Source organism: Haliotis rufescens, unplaced genomic scaffold (assembly GCF_023055435.1).
Source record: "Haliotis rufescens isolate VD_foot unplaced genomic scaffold, xgHalRufe1.0.p SCAF_1, whole genome shotgun sequence".
In the NCBI taxonomy this organism is placed as follows: Eukaryota; Metazoa; Mollusca; class Gastropoda; order Lepetellida; family Haliotidae; genus Haliotis; species Haliotis rufescens.
Window position 1 is genome coordinate 81,336,293 of NW_025963779.1, and position 14,410 is coordinate 81,350,702.

General features: G+C 40.4%; 4 protein-coding genes across 4 annotated transcripts; all 4 read right to left on the reverse strand.

Moving 5' to 3' along the window:
• Positions 1 to 72: 72 nt before the first annotated feature.
• LOC124143814 (acanthoscurrin-1-like) lies at positions 73 to 1,045 on the reverse strand. The gene is made up of 3 exons (XM_048382597.1): positions 1,017 to 1,045; positions 422 to 719; positions 73 to 194 (listed from the first exon to the last, which is right to left on the reverse strand). Exons 2-3 carry the CDS (start codon positions 708 to 710, stop codon positions 172 to 174), a joined length of 312 nt encoding a protein of 103 aa, XP_048238554.1. The 5' UTR covers positions 711 to 719; positions 1,017 to 1,045; the 3' UTR covers positions 73 to 171.
• A 2,922-nt stretch (positions 1,046 to 3,967) lies between these two features.
• Positions 3,968 to 5,046, reverse strand: LOC125372474 (neuropeptide-like protein 31). Its single transcript, XM_048382605.1, has 3 exons — positions 4,939 to 5,046; positions 4,317 to 4,641; positions 3,968 to 4,089 (listed from the first exon to the last, which is right to left on the reverse strand). The coding sequence occupies exons 2-3, from the start codon at positions 4,630 to 4,632 to the stop codon at positions 4,067 to 4,069; spliced, it is 339 nt and encodes a 112-aa protein (XP_048238562.1). The 5' UTR covers positions 4,633 to 4,641; positions 4,939 to 5,046; the 3' UTR covers positions 3,968 to 4,066.
• Positions 5,047 to 7,913: 2,867 nt separating this feature from the next.
• LOC124143813 (acanthoscurrin-1-like) lies at positions 7,914 to 8,965 on the reverse strand. The gene is made up of 3 exons (XM_048382621.1): positions 8,858 to 8,965; positions 8,263 to 8,560; positions 7,914 to 8,035 (listed from the first exon to the last, which is right to left on the reverse strand). Exons 2-3 carry the CDS (start codon positions 8,549 to 8,551, stop codon positions 8,013 to 8,015), a joined length of 312 nt encoding a protein of 103 aa, XP_048238578.1. The 5' UTR covers positions 8,552 to 8,560; positions 8,858 to 8,965; the 3' UTR covers positions 7,914 to 8,012.
• A 2,861-nt stretch (positions 8,966 to 11,826) lies between these two features.
• Positions 11,827 to 12,823, reverse strand: LOC125372475 (acanthoscurrin-1-like). Its single transcript, XM_048382629.1, has 3 exons — positions 12,771 to 12,823; positions 12,176 to 12,473; positions 11,827 to 11,948 (listed from the first exon to the last, which is right to left on the reverse strand). Exons 2-3 carry the CDS (start codon positions 12,462 to 12,464, stop codon positions 11,926 to 11,928), a joined length of 312 nt encoding a protein of 103 aa, XP_048238586.1. The 5' UTR covers positions 12,465 to 12,473; positions 12,771 to 12,823; the 3' UTR covers positions 11,827 to 11,925.
• Between the last annotated feature and the right edge of the window lie 1,587 nt (positions 12,824 to 14,410).

Genomic DNA, 14,410 nt, shown 5'->3' on the forward strand with positions numbered 1-14,410 from the left:
TCTCTTAATAACATTTTTTTCCTTTTGTAACATAGCCCCAACACTACTATGAATAAAAAACGTAAGACATTGTTTCAATGATTGTGTTTTATGTGACATATTTCAAACCGGATACAATAAATAATGTACATATTGATGATGCAGATGAATTGTGACTCTGGAGCGACAACCTTAGTAGTAGCCATATCCAATACCTGCAACAAAAAGAAGAGGTTTTTGTTTAAGAATATTTTCCGTACAAAGTCATTTCTACGTCTCGTAATAATTTCTATATTCAATATATCGATAGGTTAGTTATGCTGCATGTGTCCAATGAAGGTGGAAAATAAGTTTGGTGTAATTAGCTTACTTATAATCTGTCAAAGTATTAGGTATATGTGAGGGTCAATAATATTCTCGGCATGATTGTATTTGCATTTACCTTTTCCGAAACCTCCGATTCCTCCGTACAGTCCTCCTAGTCCGTGGCCTCCGTATAGACCACCCATTCCGTAGCCTCCGTATAGACCACCCATTCCGTAGCCTCCGTACAGTCCTCCCAAACCGTAACCTCCGTACAGACCTCCCATTCCGAAGCCTCCGTACAGACCACCCATTCCGTAGCCTCCGTACAGACCACCCTTTCCGAAGCCTCCGTGCAGACCATAGCTCACAGGCTCAGCAAAGGCAGCGACAGCCAGACAGGCAACAAGGGCGATAACTTTCATCATTTTGGAAGGCTGAAAAGGAGTTTTTCATTCATTATTCAAGTCTGTAAGAAAATCCGTTTCTGTACCAACTTGTGGTCGCTATTCTACACTTTTTTATTTTGTTGCTTTAAGTAGAACTTTATCTGATTTGAAAACTAAAAACACATTTGGAGGATTCAATCAATATTACAAATAGTAATCAGTAAAAGTTTGAAATAGCATTACAGCAACAACTACTGACTAACACTCATAAAACGGCAACGTAAAATACAGCGTTAACAGGGACAGGCTGAATACCCCGTAAAACACAAAACAACTGATACTCACAGGGTGTGTTGATTAGACTGGATTTAAACGTGAAGAGAGGCGACAGCAGTGATAGCTAGTGCTTGAAAACAAGACGCTTATATACACCTGTATTCGGTCCACACCCGGAACTGGCTAATTACAAGTATATTATCTAATTCAGCACCAATTTGCAACACCTTTTAAGAATCATTGCTAACAGAATTCCGTTTCCCTATGCCCCCAGGGACTATGTCCAATGCAATGTATGTGTGTAGGTGCGGGCGAATGATTAGGGAAGTAATTACATCACTGACAAATGACCCGTGATGAAATTGCGTCGATATGCGTAGATTCGTGTATAAATACCGATACAGATGAGCATAGCCAGTCTTTTCCTATGTGGTCTGTGAAAAAAACCAATTCTATCACAATGACCCAGTAACGGGTATTGTTATAATTGTAATAATAAAAGACAGTGTGTAATTCATTTCACCTCCTAGATGGTTACTCTATAAAGTAATATCTCTTAAAGGAAAGTCTTCCCAAACATACATGGAGAGCAGGTTACCTTCCGAACATGGTGCTTCGATCCATTTTACCACCATTCTTTTTCGACATGTGTATGTATAATATACATGGCTTTCCTAAAAGCTTATAACTTTCCCCATTTCTAGGCATCGGTTTGGGATGGGTCGTTGTTGCTGCGCTGTGGATCCTTATATTTGATATTCATCTCACCTCTGACATTTAAATAAGGATTCGCTGACTTACATCGTGTCTGCTCCTAATCATAAATTACTTAATTCAAAACACAAACTTATTCTCTCTCTCTCTCTCTCTCTCTCTCTCTCTCTCTCTCTCTCTCTCTCTCTCTCTCTCTCTCTCTCTCTCTCTCTCTCTGTGTATATATGTACGCCCTCTGCTAAAACATTCTTGAAACTCTTGAACGACAAGGTGTCACCATATACTTTTGCATAGCCCATTGTATACTTTTATTAAGAACAACATTGACAAACGAACATTCTACTCATAATTTGATTAAGGCATGCAAGCCCTATATATTTCCTATCAATTCATTTATTTATACTTCACTATCTGGATGATAACTGCAAATGATAATTATATTTAATGTAATGATGCTCCATGTTACGGTCATGAAGAAAAGTCAGTGCAGATTTAATGTTCACATTTCAGCAGTGACTCTTCACGCACGCCTCTAGTAACACGGTTAAAAAACCTGTTGAAACAGTTCCTGTTAAAGAACAGATCTCAATGTATTTCATATGTAGTGTGATCTACAAATGGAACCTGCATTTCATAGAAAGAAATATATCATTGATTACAATGTAACAACATCGGAGCTCTGAAAGGGTCTTCCTATATCATTAATACTGAAAAAGAGGAATGTGCAGTGGGGAGTATGGCTAATCAAGGAGTTGTATGTAAGGTGAGGTGAGGTGATATGGGGTTTAACGTCGCGTCCAAGATTATTGCACTTATATAGCGACGTGCATGCACGTGTATGTGTGTGTGTGGCTGCTTGTACTAGTCCGGACTGATGCCGATTTATAGTGCTAGCCCACTGAGATACCATGCCGCAGTTTAACATGAATACCCCACTCAGACAGAGTATATTGACTCCGAGCCGACCAGTCCTTGTTTTAGCCCCTTAATGCCGAGCGCCAGACAGGGTAACAACAAGTATCATCTTTTAACGTCTTTTGGTATGACGCGGCTGGGGATCGAACCCCGGACCTTCCGCTCTCCGGGCGGACGCTCTACCATTAGACCACGGAGGCGGTCCAGTTGTATGTAAAGAGCATACGGCAAAGGGATAAATGTAGGATGGTAACTAAAGCTGCGGAATGGCTTGACTATGCAGCCACGGAATGGTACGACTGTATGGGGGCACATTTCAAACCTTGTGACTGTCCATTCTTGCCATTACCAAACACCTGTCGAGTCGTTTACTACTTTCCCAGGAAAGCTTAATAATAATCCTTACTTTTACAGATGGCATATAGGTTTAGGTGCTTCTCACGTATAAAGAATGCCGACATTTGCATTTTTGTAAATTTCATCATGGACAGAGAGTGTTGGATACTACAGAAGACTAATGGTAAACATTTGTTTGTGTGTTACCGAAGGCACACGATCAGGTGGCTATTATATATGAATATGTGACCTTGTTATGGAACATTAATTGCCAACTTCTGTTCTTGTTGTTTTCCAGACTACGTGCTTGTCGCTTTGTTTGTTTGTTTGTTTGTTTGTTTGTTTGTTTGTTTAACGCCGCACTCGACAATATTTCAGCTAAATTACGGCGGTCTGTAAATATTCCAGTCTGGACCAGACAATCCAGTGATTGACACTATGAGCATCGATCTATGCAATCGGGATACAATAACATGCATCAACCAAGTCAGCAAGCCTGACCACCCGATCCCGTTAGTCGCCTCTTACAGCAAGCATGGGTTGCTGAAGACCTATATTCTAAACCGGATGCTCACGGATCCGGGCTGCAGGGACGAGAGTCAACACTGTAAAGTTGATCAATGTCATTGAGGAATATACATATCTGAACCACCATATTGCATACAAACAACTTTCACGTGCGAATGAATGACACTTTTTTAGAATCCTACGCTATTTCTGTCAATAACAGGTACTCGGTGCCACATGCTTGTCGTAAGAGCTGACTTATGAAGGCGACCAGATGTTTATTGTGTGTGACCTGACTGATTGTGCGTCACCGTGCCGCATGGTTTTGTGCCTCTGCCATGGTGTAATTTGACAAAGGCTGACTGTAGCGTTAAACAACACTCTCTCATTCACCCACTCATTCGCTCATGCCAGTAAACTAGTATACGCGTTTCACTTTCATTTTGATGATTTATATCTCACTGTTCCGATACAACTCTCTTAATAACATTTTTTTCCTTTTGTAACATAGCCCCAACACTACTATGAATAAAAAACGTAAGACATTGTTTCAATGATTGTGTTTTATGTGACATATTTCAAACCGGATACAATAAATAATGTACATATTGATGATGCAGATGAATTGTGACTCTGGAGCGACAACCTTAGTAGTAGCCATATCCAATACCTGCAACAAAAAGAAGAGGTTTTTGTTTAAGAATATTTTCCGTACAAAGTCATTTCTACGTCTCGTAATAATTTCTATATTCAATATATCGATAGGTTAGTTATGCTGCATGTGTCCAATGAAGGTGGAAAATAAGTTTGGTGTAATTAGCTTACTTATAATCTGTCAAAGTATTAGGTATATGTGAGGGTCAATAATATTCTCGGCATGATTGTATTTGCATTTACCTTTTCCGAAACCTCCGATTCCTCCGTACAGTCCTCCTAGTCCGTGGCCTCCGTATAGACCACCCATTCCGTAGCCTCCGTATAGACCACCCATTCCGTAGCCTCCGTACAGTCCTCCCAAACCGTAGCCTCCGTACAGACCTCCCATTCCGAAGCCTCCGTACAGACCTCCCATTCCGTAGCCTCCGTACAGACCACCCATTCCGTAGCCTCCGTACAGACCACCCTTTCCGAAGCCTCCGTGCAGACCATAGCTCACAGGCTCAGCAAAGGCAGCGACAGCCAGACAGGCAACAAGGGCGATAACTTTCATCATTTTGGAAGGCTGAAAAGGAGTTTTTCATTCATTATTCAAGTCTGTAAGAAAATCCGTTTCTGTACCAACTTGTGGTCGCTATTCTACACTTTTTTATTTTGTTGCTTTAAGTAGAACTTTATCTGATTTGAAAACTAAAAACACATTTGGAGGATTCAATCAATATTACAAATAGTAATCAGTAAAAGTTTGAAATAGCATTACAGCAACAACTACTGACTAACACTCATAAAACGGCAACATAAAATACAGCGTTAACAGGGACAGGCTGAATACCCCGTAAAACACAAAACAACTGATACTCACAGAGTGTGTTGATTAGACTGGATCTAAACGTGAAGAGAGGCGACAGCAGTGATAGCTAGTGCTTGAAAACAAGACGCTTATATACACCTGTATTCGGTCCACACCCGGAACTGAGTAATTACAAGTATATTATCTAATTCAGCACCAATTTGCAACACCTTTTAAGAATCATTGCTAACAGAATTCCGTTTCCCTATGCCCCCAGGGACTATGTCCAATGCAATGTATGTGTGTAGGTGCGAGCGAATGATTAGGGAAGTAATTACATCACTGACAAATGACCCGTGATGAAATTGCGTCGATATGCGTAGATTCGTGTATAAATACCGATACAGATGAGCATAGCCAGTCTTTTCCTATGAGTTTTGTGAAAAAACCCAATTCTATCACAATGACCCAGTAACGGGTATTGTTATAATTGTAATAATAAAAGACAGTGTGTAATTCATTTCACCTCCTAGATGGTTACTCTATAAAGTAATATCTCTTAAAGGAAAGTCTTCCCAAACATACATGGAGAGCAGGTTACCTTCCGAACATGGTGCTTCGATCCATTTTACCACCATTCTTTTTCGACATGTGTATGTATAATATACATGGCTTTCCTAAAAGCTTATAACTTTCCCCATTTCTAGGCATCGGTTTGGGATGGGTCGTTGTTGCTGCGCTGTGGATCCTTATATTTGATATTCATCTCACCTCTGACATTTAAATAAGGATTCGCTGACTTACATCGTGTCTGCTCCTAATCATAAATTACTTAATTCAAAACACAAACTTATTCTCTCTCTCTCTCTCTCTCTCTCTCTCTCTCTCTCTCTCTCTCTCTCTCTCTCTCTCTCTCTCTCTCTCTCTCTCTCTCTCTCTCTCTCTCTCTCTCTCTCTGTGTATATATGTACGCCCTCTGCTAAAACATTCTTGAAACTCTTGAACGACAAGGTGTCACCATATACTTTTGCATAGCCCATTGTATACTTTTATTAAGAACAACATTGACAAACGAACATTCTACTCATAATTTGATTAAGGCATGCAAGCCCTATATATTTCCTATCAATTCATTTATTTATACTTCACTATCTGGATGATAACTGCAAATGATAATTATATTTAATGTAATGATGCTCCATGTTACGGTCATGAAGAAAAGTCAGTGCAGATTTAATGTTCACATTTCAGCAGTGACTCTTCACGCACGCCTCTAGTAACACGGTTAAAAAACCTGTTGAAACAGTTCCTGTTAAAGAACAGATCTCAATGTATTTCATATGTAGTGTGATCTACAAATGGAACCTGCATTTCATAGAAAGAAATATATCATTGATTACAATGTAACAACATCGGAGCTCTGAAAGGGTCTTCCTATATCATTAATACTGAAAAAGAGGAATGTGCAGTGGGGAGTATGGCTAATCAAGGAGTTGTATGTAAGGTGAGGTGAGGTGATATGGGGTTTAACGTCGCGTCCAAGATTATTGCACTTATATAGCGACGTGCATGCACGTGTATGTGTGTGTGTGGCTGCTTGTACTAGTCCGGACTGATGCCGATTTATAGTGCTAGCCCACTGAGATACCATGCCGCAGTTTAACATGAATACCCCACTCAGACAGAGTATATTGACTCCGAGCCGACCAGTCCTTGTTTTAGCCCCTTAATGCCGAGCGCCAGACAGGGTAACAACAAGTATCATCTTTTAACGTCTTTTGGTATGACGCGGCTGGGGATCGAACCCCGGACCTTCCGCTCTCCGGGCGGACGCTCTACCATTAGACCACGGAGGCGGTCCAGTTGTATGTAAAGAGCATACGGCAAAGGGATAAATGTAGGATGGTAACTAAAGCTGCGGAATGGCTTGACTATGCAGCCACGGAATGGTACGACTGTATGGGGGCACATTTCAAACCTTGTGACTGTCCATTCTTGCCATTACCAAAAACCTGTCGAGTCGTTTACTACTTTCCCAAGAAAGCTTAATAATAATCCTTACTTTTACAGATGGCATATAGGTTTAGGTGCTTCTCACGTATAAAGAATGCCGACATTTGCATTTTTGTAAATTTCATCATGGACAGAGAGTGTTGGATACTACAGAAGACTAATGGTAAACATTTGTTTGTGTGTTACCGAAGGCACACGATCAGGTGGCTATTATATATGAATATGTGACCTTGTTATGGAACATTAATTGCCAACTTCTGTTCTTGTTGTTTTCCAGACTACGTGCTTGTCGCTTTGTTTGTTTGTTTGTTTGTTTGTTTGTTTGTTTGTTTAACGCCGCACTCGACAATATTTCAGCTAAATTACGGCGGTCTGTAAATATTCCAGTCTGGACCAGACAATCCAGTGATTGACACTAAGGGCATCGATCTATGCAATCGGGATACAATAACATGCATCAACCAAGTCAGCAAGCCTGACCACCCGATCCCGTTAGTCGCCTCTTACAGCAAGCATGGGTTGCTGAAGACCTATATTCTAAACCGGATGCTCACGGATCCGGGCTGCAGGGACGAGAGTCAACACTGTAAAGTTGATCAATGTCATTGAGGAATATACATATCTGAACCACCATATTGCATACAAACAACTTTCACGTGCGAATGAATGACACTTTTTTAGAATCCTACGCTATTTCTGTCAATAACAGGTACTCGGTGCCACATGCTTGTCGTAAGAGCTGACTTATGAAGGCGACCAGATGTTTATTGTGTGTGACCTGACTGATTGTGCGTCACCGTGCCGCATGGTTTTGTGCCTCTGCCATGGTGTAATTTGACAAAGGCTGACTGTAGCGTTAAACAACACTCTCTCATTCACCCACTCATTCGCTCATGCCAGTAAACTAGTATACGCGTTTCACTTTCATTTTGATGATTTATATCTCACTGTTCCGATACAACTCTCTTAATAACATTTTTTTCCTTTTGTAACATAGCCCCAACACTACTATGAATAAAAAACGTAAGACATTGTTTCAATGATTGTGTTTTATGTGACATATTTCAAACCGGATACAATAAATAATGTACATATTGATGATGCAGATGAATTGTGACTCTGGAGCGACAACCTTAGTAGTAGCCATATCCAATACCTGCAACAAAAAGAAGAGGTTTTTGTTTAAGAATATTTTCCGTACAAAGTCATTTCTACGTCTCGTAATAATTTCTATATTCAATATATCGATAGGTTAGTTATGCTGCATGTGTCCAATGAAGGTGGAAAATAAGTTTGGTGTAATTAGCTTACTTATAATCTGTCAAAGTATTAGGTATATGTGAGGGTCAATAATATTCTCGGCATGATTGTATTTGCATTTACCTTTTCCGAAACCTCCGATTCCTCCGTACAGTCCTCCTAGTCCGTGGCCTCCGTATAGACCACCCATTCCGTAGCCTCCGTATAGACCACCCATTCCGTAGCCTCCGTACAGTCCTCCCAAACCGTAACCTCCGTACAGACCTCCCATTCCGAAGCCTCCGTACAGACCACCCATTCCGTAGCCTCCGTACAGACCACCCTTTCCGAAGCCTCCGTGCAGACCATAGCTCACAGGCTCAGCAAAGGCAGCGACAGCCAGACAGGCAACAAGGGCGATAACTTTCATCATTTTGGAAGGCTGAAAAGGAGTTTTTCATTCATTATTCAAGTCTGTAAGAAAATCCGTTTCTGTACCAACTTGTGGTCGCTATTCTACACTTTTTTATTTTGTTGCTTTAAGTAGAACTTTATCTGATTTGAAAACTAAAAACACATTTGGAGGATTCAATCAATATTACAAATAGTAATCAGTAAAAGTTTGAAATAGCATTACAGCAACAACTACTGACTAACACTCATAAAACGGCAACGTAAAATACAGCGTTAACAGGGACAGGCTGAATACCCCGTAAAACACAAAACAACTGATACTCACAGAGTGTGTTGATTAGACTGGATCTAAACGTGAAGAGAGGCGACAGCAGTGATAGCTAGTGCTTGAAAACAAGACGCTTATATACACCTGTATTCGGTCCACACCCGGAACTGAGTAATTACAAGTATATTATCTAATTCAGCACCAATTTGCAACACCTTTTAAGAATCATTGCTAACAGAATTCCGTTTCCCTATGCCCCCAGGGACTATGTCCAATGCAATGTATGTGTGTAGGTGCGGGCGAATGATTAGGGAAGTAATTACATCACTGACAAATGACCCGTGATGAAATTGCGTCGATATGCGTAGATTCGTGTATAAATACCGATACAGATGAGCATAGCCAGTCTTTTCCTATGAGTTTTGTGAAAAAACCCAATTCTATCACAATGACCCAGTAACGGGTATTGTTATAATTGTAATAATAAAAGACAGTGTGTAATTCATTTCACCTCCTAGATGGTTACTCTATAAAGTAATATCTCTTAAAGGAAAGTCTTCCCAAACATACATGGAGAGCAGGTTACCTTCCGAACATGGTGCTTCGATCCATTTTACCACCATTCTTTTTCGACATGTGTATGTATAATATACATGGCTTTCCTAAAAGCTTATAACTTTCCCCATTTCTAGGCATCGGTTTGGGATGGGTCGTTGTTGCTGCGCTGTGGATCCTTATATTTGATATTCATCTCACCTCTGACATTTAAATAAGGATTCGCTGACTTACATCGTATCTGCTCCTAATTATAAATTACCTAATTCAAAACACAGACTTATTCTCTCTCTCTCTCTCTCTCTCTCTCTCTCTCTTTCTTTCTCTCTCTCTCTCTCTCTCTCTCTCTCTCTCTCTCTCTCTCTCTCTCTCTCTCTCTCTCTGTATATATGTACGCCCTCTGCTAAAACATTCTTGAAACTCTTGAACGACAAGGTGTCACCATATACTTTTGCATAGCCCATTGTATACTTTTATTAAGAACAACATTGACAAACGAACATTCTACTCATAATTTGATTAAGGCATGCAAGCCCTATATATTTCCTATCAATTCATTTATTTATACTTCACTATCTGGATGATAACTGCAAATGATAATTATATTTAATGTAATGATGCTCCATGTTACGGTCATGAAGAAAAGTCAGTGCAGATTTAATGTTCACATTTCAGCAGTGACTCTTCACGCACGCCTCTAGTAACACGGTTAAAAAACCTGTTGAAACAGTTCCTGTTAAAGAACAGATCTCAATGTATTTCATATGTAGTGTGATCTACAAATGGAACCTGCATTTCATAGAAAGAAATATATCATTGATTACAATGTAACAACATCGGAGCTCTGAAAGGGTCTTCCTATATCATTAATACTGAAAAAGAGGAATGTGCAGTGGGGAGTATGGCTAATCAAGGAGTTGTATGTAAGGTGAGGTGAGGTGATATGGGGTTTAACGTCGCGTCCAAGATTATTGCACTTATATAGCGACGTGCATGCACGTGTATGTGTGTGTGTGGCTGCTTGTACTAGTCCGGACTGATGCCGATTTATAGTGCTAGCCCACTGAGATACCATGCCGCAGTTTAACATGAATACCCCACTCAGACAGAGTATATTGACTCCGAGCCGACCAGTCCTTGTTTTAGCCCCTTAATGCCGAGCGCCAGACAGGGTAACAACAAGTATCATCTTTTAACGTCTTTTGGTATGACGCGGCTGGGGATCGAACCCCGGACCTTCCGCTCTCCGGGCGGACGCTCTACCATTAGACCACGGAGGCGGTCCAGTTGTATGTAAAGAGCATACGGCAAAGGGATAAATGTAGGATGGTAACTAAAGCTGCGGAATGGCTTGACTATGCAGCCACGGAATGGTACGACTGTATGGGGGCACATTTCAAACCTTGTGACTGTCCATTCTTGCCATTACCAAAAACCTGTCGAGTCGTTTACTACTTTCCCAGGAAAGCTTAATAATAATCCTTACTTTTACAGATGGCATATAGGTTTAGGTGCTTCTCACGTATAAAGAATGCCGACATTTGCATTTTTGTAAATTTCATCATGGACAGAGAGTGTTGGATACTACAGAAGACTAATGGTAAACATTTGTTTGTGTGTTACCGAAGGCACACGATCAGGTGGCTATTATATATGAATATGTGACCTTGTTATGGAACATTAATTGCCAACTTCTGTTCTTGTTGTTTTCCAGACTACGTGCTTGTCGCTTTGTTTGTTTGTTTGTTTGTTTGTTTGTTTGTTTGTTTAACGCCGCACTCGACAATATTTCAGCTAAATTACGGCGGTCTGTAAATATTCCAGTCTGGACCAGACAATCCAGTGATTGACACTATGAGCATCGATCTATGCAATCGGGATACAATAACATGCATCAACCAAGTCAGCAAGCCTGACCACCCGATCCCGTTAGTCGCCTCTTACAGCAAGCATGGGTTGCTGAAGACCTATATTCTAAACCGGATGCTCACGGATCCGGGCTGCAGGGACGAGAGTCAACACTGTAAAGTTGATCAATGTCATTGAGGAATATACATATCTGAACCTCCATATTGCATACAAACAACTTTCACGTGCGAATGAATGACACTTTTTTAGAATCCTACGCTATTTCTGTCAATAACAGGTACTCGGTGCCACATGCTTGTCGTAAGAGCTGACTTATGAAGGCGACCAGATGTTTATTGTGTGTGACCTGACTGATTGTGCGTCACCGTGCCGCATGGTTTTGTGCCTCTGCCATGGTGTAATTTGACAAAGGCTGACTGTAGCGTTAAACAACACTCTCTCATTCACCCACTCATTCGCTCATGCCAGTAAACTAGTATACGCGTTTCACTTTCATTTTGATGATTTATATCTCACTGTTCCGATACAACTCTCTTAATAACATTTTTTTCCTTTTGTAACCTAGCCCCAACACTACTATGAATAAAAAACGTAAGACATTGTTTCAATGATTGTGTTTTATGTGACATATTTCAAACCGGATACAATAAATAATGTACATATTGATGATGCAGATGAATTGTGACTCTGGAGCGACAACCTTAGTAGTAGCCATATCCAATACCTGCAACAAAAAGAAGAGGTTTTTGTTTAAGAATATTTTCCGTACAAAGTCATTTCTACGTCTCGTAATAATTTCTATATTCAATATATCGATAGGTTAGTTATGCTGCATGTGTCCAATGAAGGTGGAAAATAAGTTTGGTGTCATTAACTAACTTATAATCTGTCAAAGTATTAGGTATATGTGAGGGTCAATAATATTCTCGGCATGATTGTATTTGCATTTACCTTTTCCGAAACCTCCGATTCCTCCGTACAGTCCTCCTAGTCCGTGGCCTCCGTATAGACCACCCATTCCGTAGCCTCCGTATAGACCACCCATTCCGTAGCCTCCGTACAGTCCTCCCAAACCGTAACCTCCGTACAGACCTCCCATTCCGAAGCCTCCGTACAGACCACCCATTCCGTAGCCTCCGTACAGACCACCCTTTCCGAAGCCTCCGTGCAGACCATAGCTCACAGGCTCAGCAAAGGCAGCGACAGCCAGACAGGCAACAAGGGCGATAACTTTCATCATTTTGGAAGGCTGAAAAGGAGTTTTTCATTCATTATTCAAGTCTGTAAGAAAATCCGTTTCTGTACCAACTTGTGGTCGCTATTCTACACTTTTTTATTTTGTTGCTTTAAGTAGAACTTTATCTGATTTGAAAACTAAAAACACATTTGGAGGATTCAATCAATATTACAAATAGTAATCAGTAAAAGTTTGAAATAGCATTACAGCAACAACTACTGACTAACACTCATAAAACGGCAACGTAAAATACAGCGTTAACAGCGACAGGCTGAATACCCCGTAAAACACAAAACAACTGATACTCACAGGGTGTGTTGATTAGACTGGATCTAAACGTGAAGAGAGGCGACAGCAGTGATAGCTAGTGCTTGAAAACAAGACGCTTATATACACCTCTATTCGGTCCACACCCGGAAATGAGTAATTACAAGTATATTATCTAATTCAGCACCAATTTGCAACACCTTTTAAGAATCATTGCTAACAGAATTCCGTTTCCCTATGCCCCCAGGGACTATGTCCAATGCAATGTATGTGTGTAGGTGCGGGCGAATGATTAGGGAAGTAATTACATCACTGACAAATGACCCGTGATGAAATTGCGTCGATATGCGTAGATTCGTGTATAAATACCGATACAGATGAGCATAGCCAGTCTTTTCCTATGTGGTCTGTGAAAAAAACCAATTCTATCACAATGACCCAGTAACGGGTATTGTTATAATTGTAATAATAAAAGACAGTGTGTAATTCATTTCACCTCCTAGATGGTTACTCTATAAAGTAATATCTCTTAAAGGAAAGTCTTCCCAAACATACATGGAGAGCAGGTTACCTTCCGAACATGGTGCTTCGATCCATTTTACCACCATTCTTTTTCGACATGTGTATGTATAATATACATGGCTTTCCTAAAAGCTTATAACTTTCCCCATTTCTAGGCATCGGTTTGGGATGGGTCGTTGTTGCTGCGCTGTGGATCCTTATATTTGATATTCATCTCATCTCTGACATTTAAATAAGGATTCGCTGACTTACATCGTATCTGCTCCTAATCATAAATTACTTAATTCAAAACACAGACTCATTCTCTCTCTCTCTCTCTTTCTTTCTCTCTCTCTCTCTCTCTCTCTCTCTCTCTCTCTCTCTCTCTCTCTCTAGCTCTCTCTCTCTCTCTCTCTCTCTCTCTGTATGTATGTACGCCCTCTGCTAAAACATTCTTGAAACTCTTGAACGACAAGGTGTCACCATATACTTTTGCATAGCCCATGGTATACTTTTATTAAGAACAACATTGACAAACGAACATTCTACTCATAATTTGATTAAGGCATGCAAGCCCTATATATTTCCTATCAATTCATTTATTTATACTTCACTATCTGGATGATAACTGCAACTGATAATTATATTTAATGTAATGATGCTCCATGTTACGGTCATGAAGAAAAGTCAGTGCAGATTTAATGTTCACATTTCAGCAGTGACTCTTCACGCACGCCTCTAGTAACACGGTTAAAAAACCTGTTGAAACAGTTCCTGTTAAAGAACAGATCTCAATGTATTTCATATGTAGTGTGATCTACAAATGGAACCTGCATTTCATAGAAAGAAATATATCATTGATTACAATGTAACAACATCGGAGCTCTGAAAGGGTCTTCCTATATCATTAATACTGAAAAAGAGGAATGTGCAGTGGGGAGTATGGCTAATCAAGGAGTTGTATGTAAGGTGAGGTGAGGTGATATGGGGTTTAACGTCGCGTCCAAGATTATTGCACTTATATAGCGACGTGCATGCACGTGTATGTGTGTGTGTGGCTGCTTGTACTAGTCCGGACTGATGCCGATTTATAGTGCTAGCCCACTGAGATACCATGCCGCAGTTTAACATGAATACCCCACTCAGACAGAGTATATTGACTCCGAGCCGACCAGTCCTTG

What these genes read in the sequence shown, in the direction of transcription:
- LOC125372474 (XM_048382605.1), bottom strand. Translation starts at nt 4,632, where the DNA reads ATGATGAAAGTTATCGCCCTTGTTGCCTGTCTGGCTGTCGCTGCCTTT. An exon ending in AATCGGAGGTTTCGGAAAAG is followed by an intron (nt 4,090 to 4,316) that starts GTAAATGCAAAT and finishes TTTTTGTTGCAG; the next exon opens with GTATTGGATATGGCTACTAC.
- LOC124143814 (XM_048382597.1), bottom strand. Translation starts at nt 710, where the DNA reads ATGATGAAAGTTATCGCCCTTGTTGCCTGTCTGGCTGTCGCTGCCTTT. An exon ending in AATCGGAGGTTTCGGAAAAG is followed by an intron (nt 195 to 421) that starts GTAAATGCAAAT and finishes TTTTTGTTGCAG; the next exon opens with GTATTGGATATGGCTACTAC.
- LOC125372475 (XM_048382629.1), bottom strand. Translation starts at nt 12,464, where the DNA reads ATGATGAAAGTTATCGCCCTTGTTGCCTGTCTGGCTGTCGCTGCCTTT. An exon ending in AATCGGAGGTTTCGGAAAAG is followed by an intron (nt 11,949 to 12,175) that starts GTAAATGCAAAT and finishes TTTTTGTTGCAG; the next exon opens with GTATTGGATATGGCTACTAC.
- LOC124143813 (XM_048382621.1), bottom strand. Translation starts at nt 8,551, where the DNA reads ATGATGAAAGTTATCGCCCTTGTTGCCTGTCTGGCTGTCGCTGCCTTT. An exon ending in AATCGGAGGTTTCGGAAAAG is followed by an intron (nt 8,036 to 8,262) that starts GTAAATGCAAAT and finishes TTTTTGTTGCAG; the next exon opens with GTATTGGATATGGCTACTAC.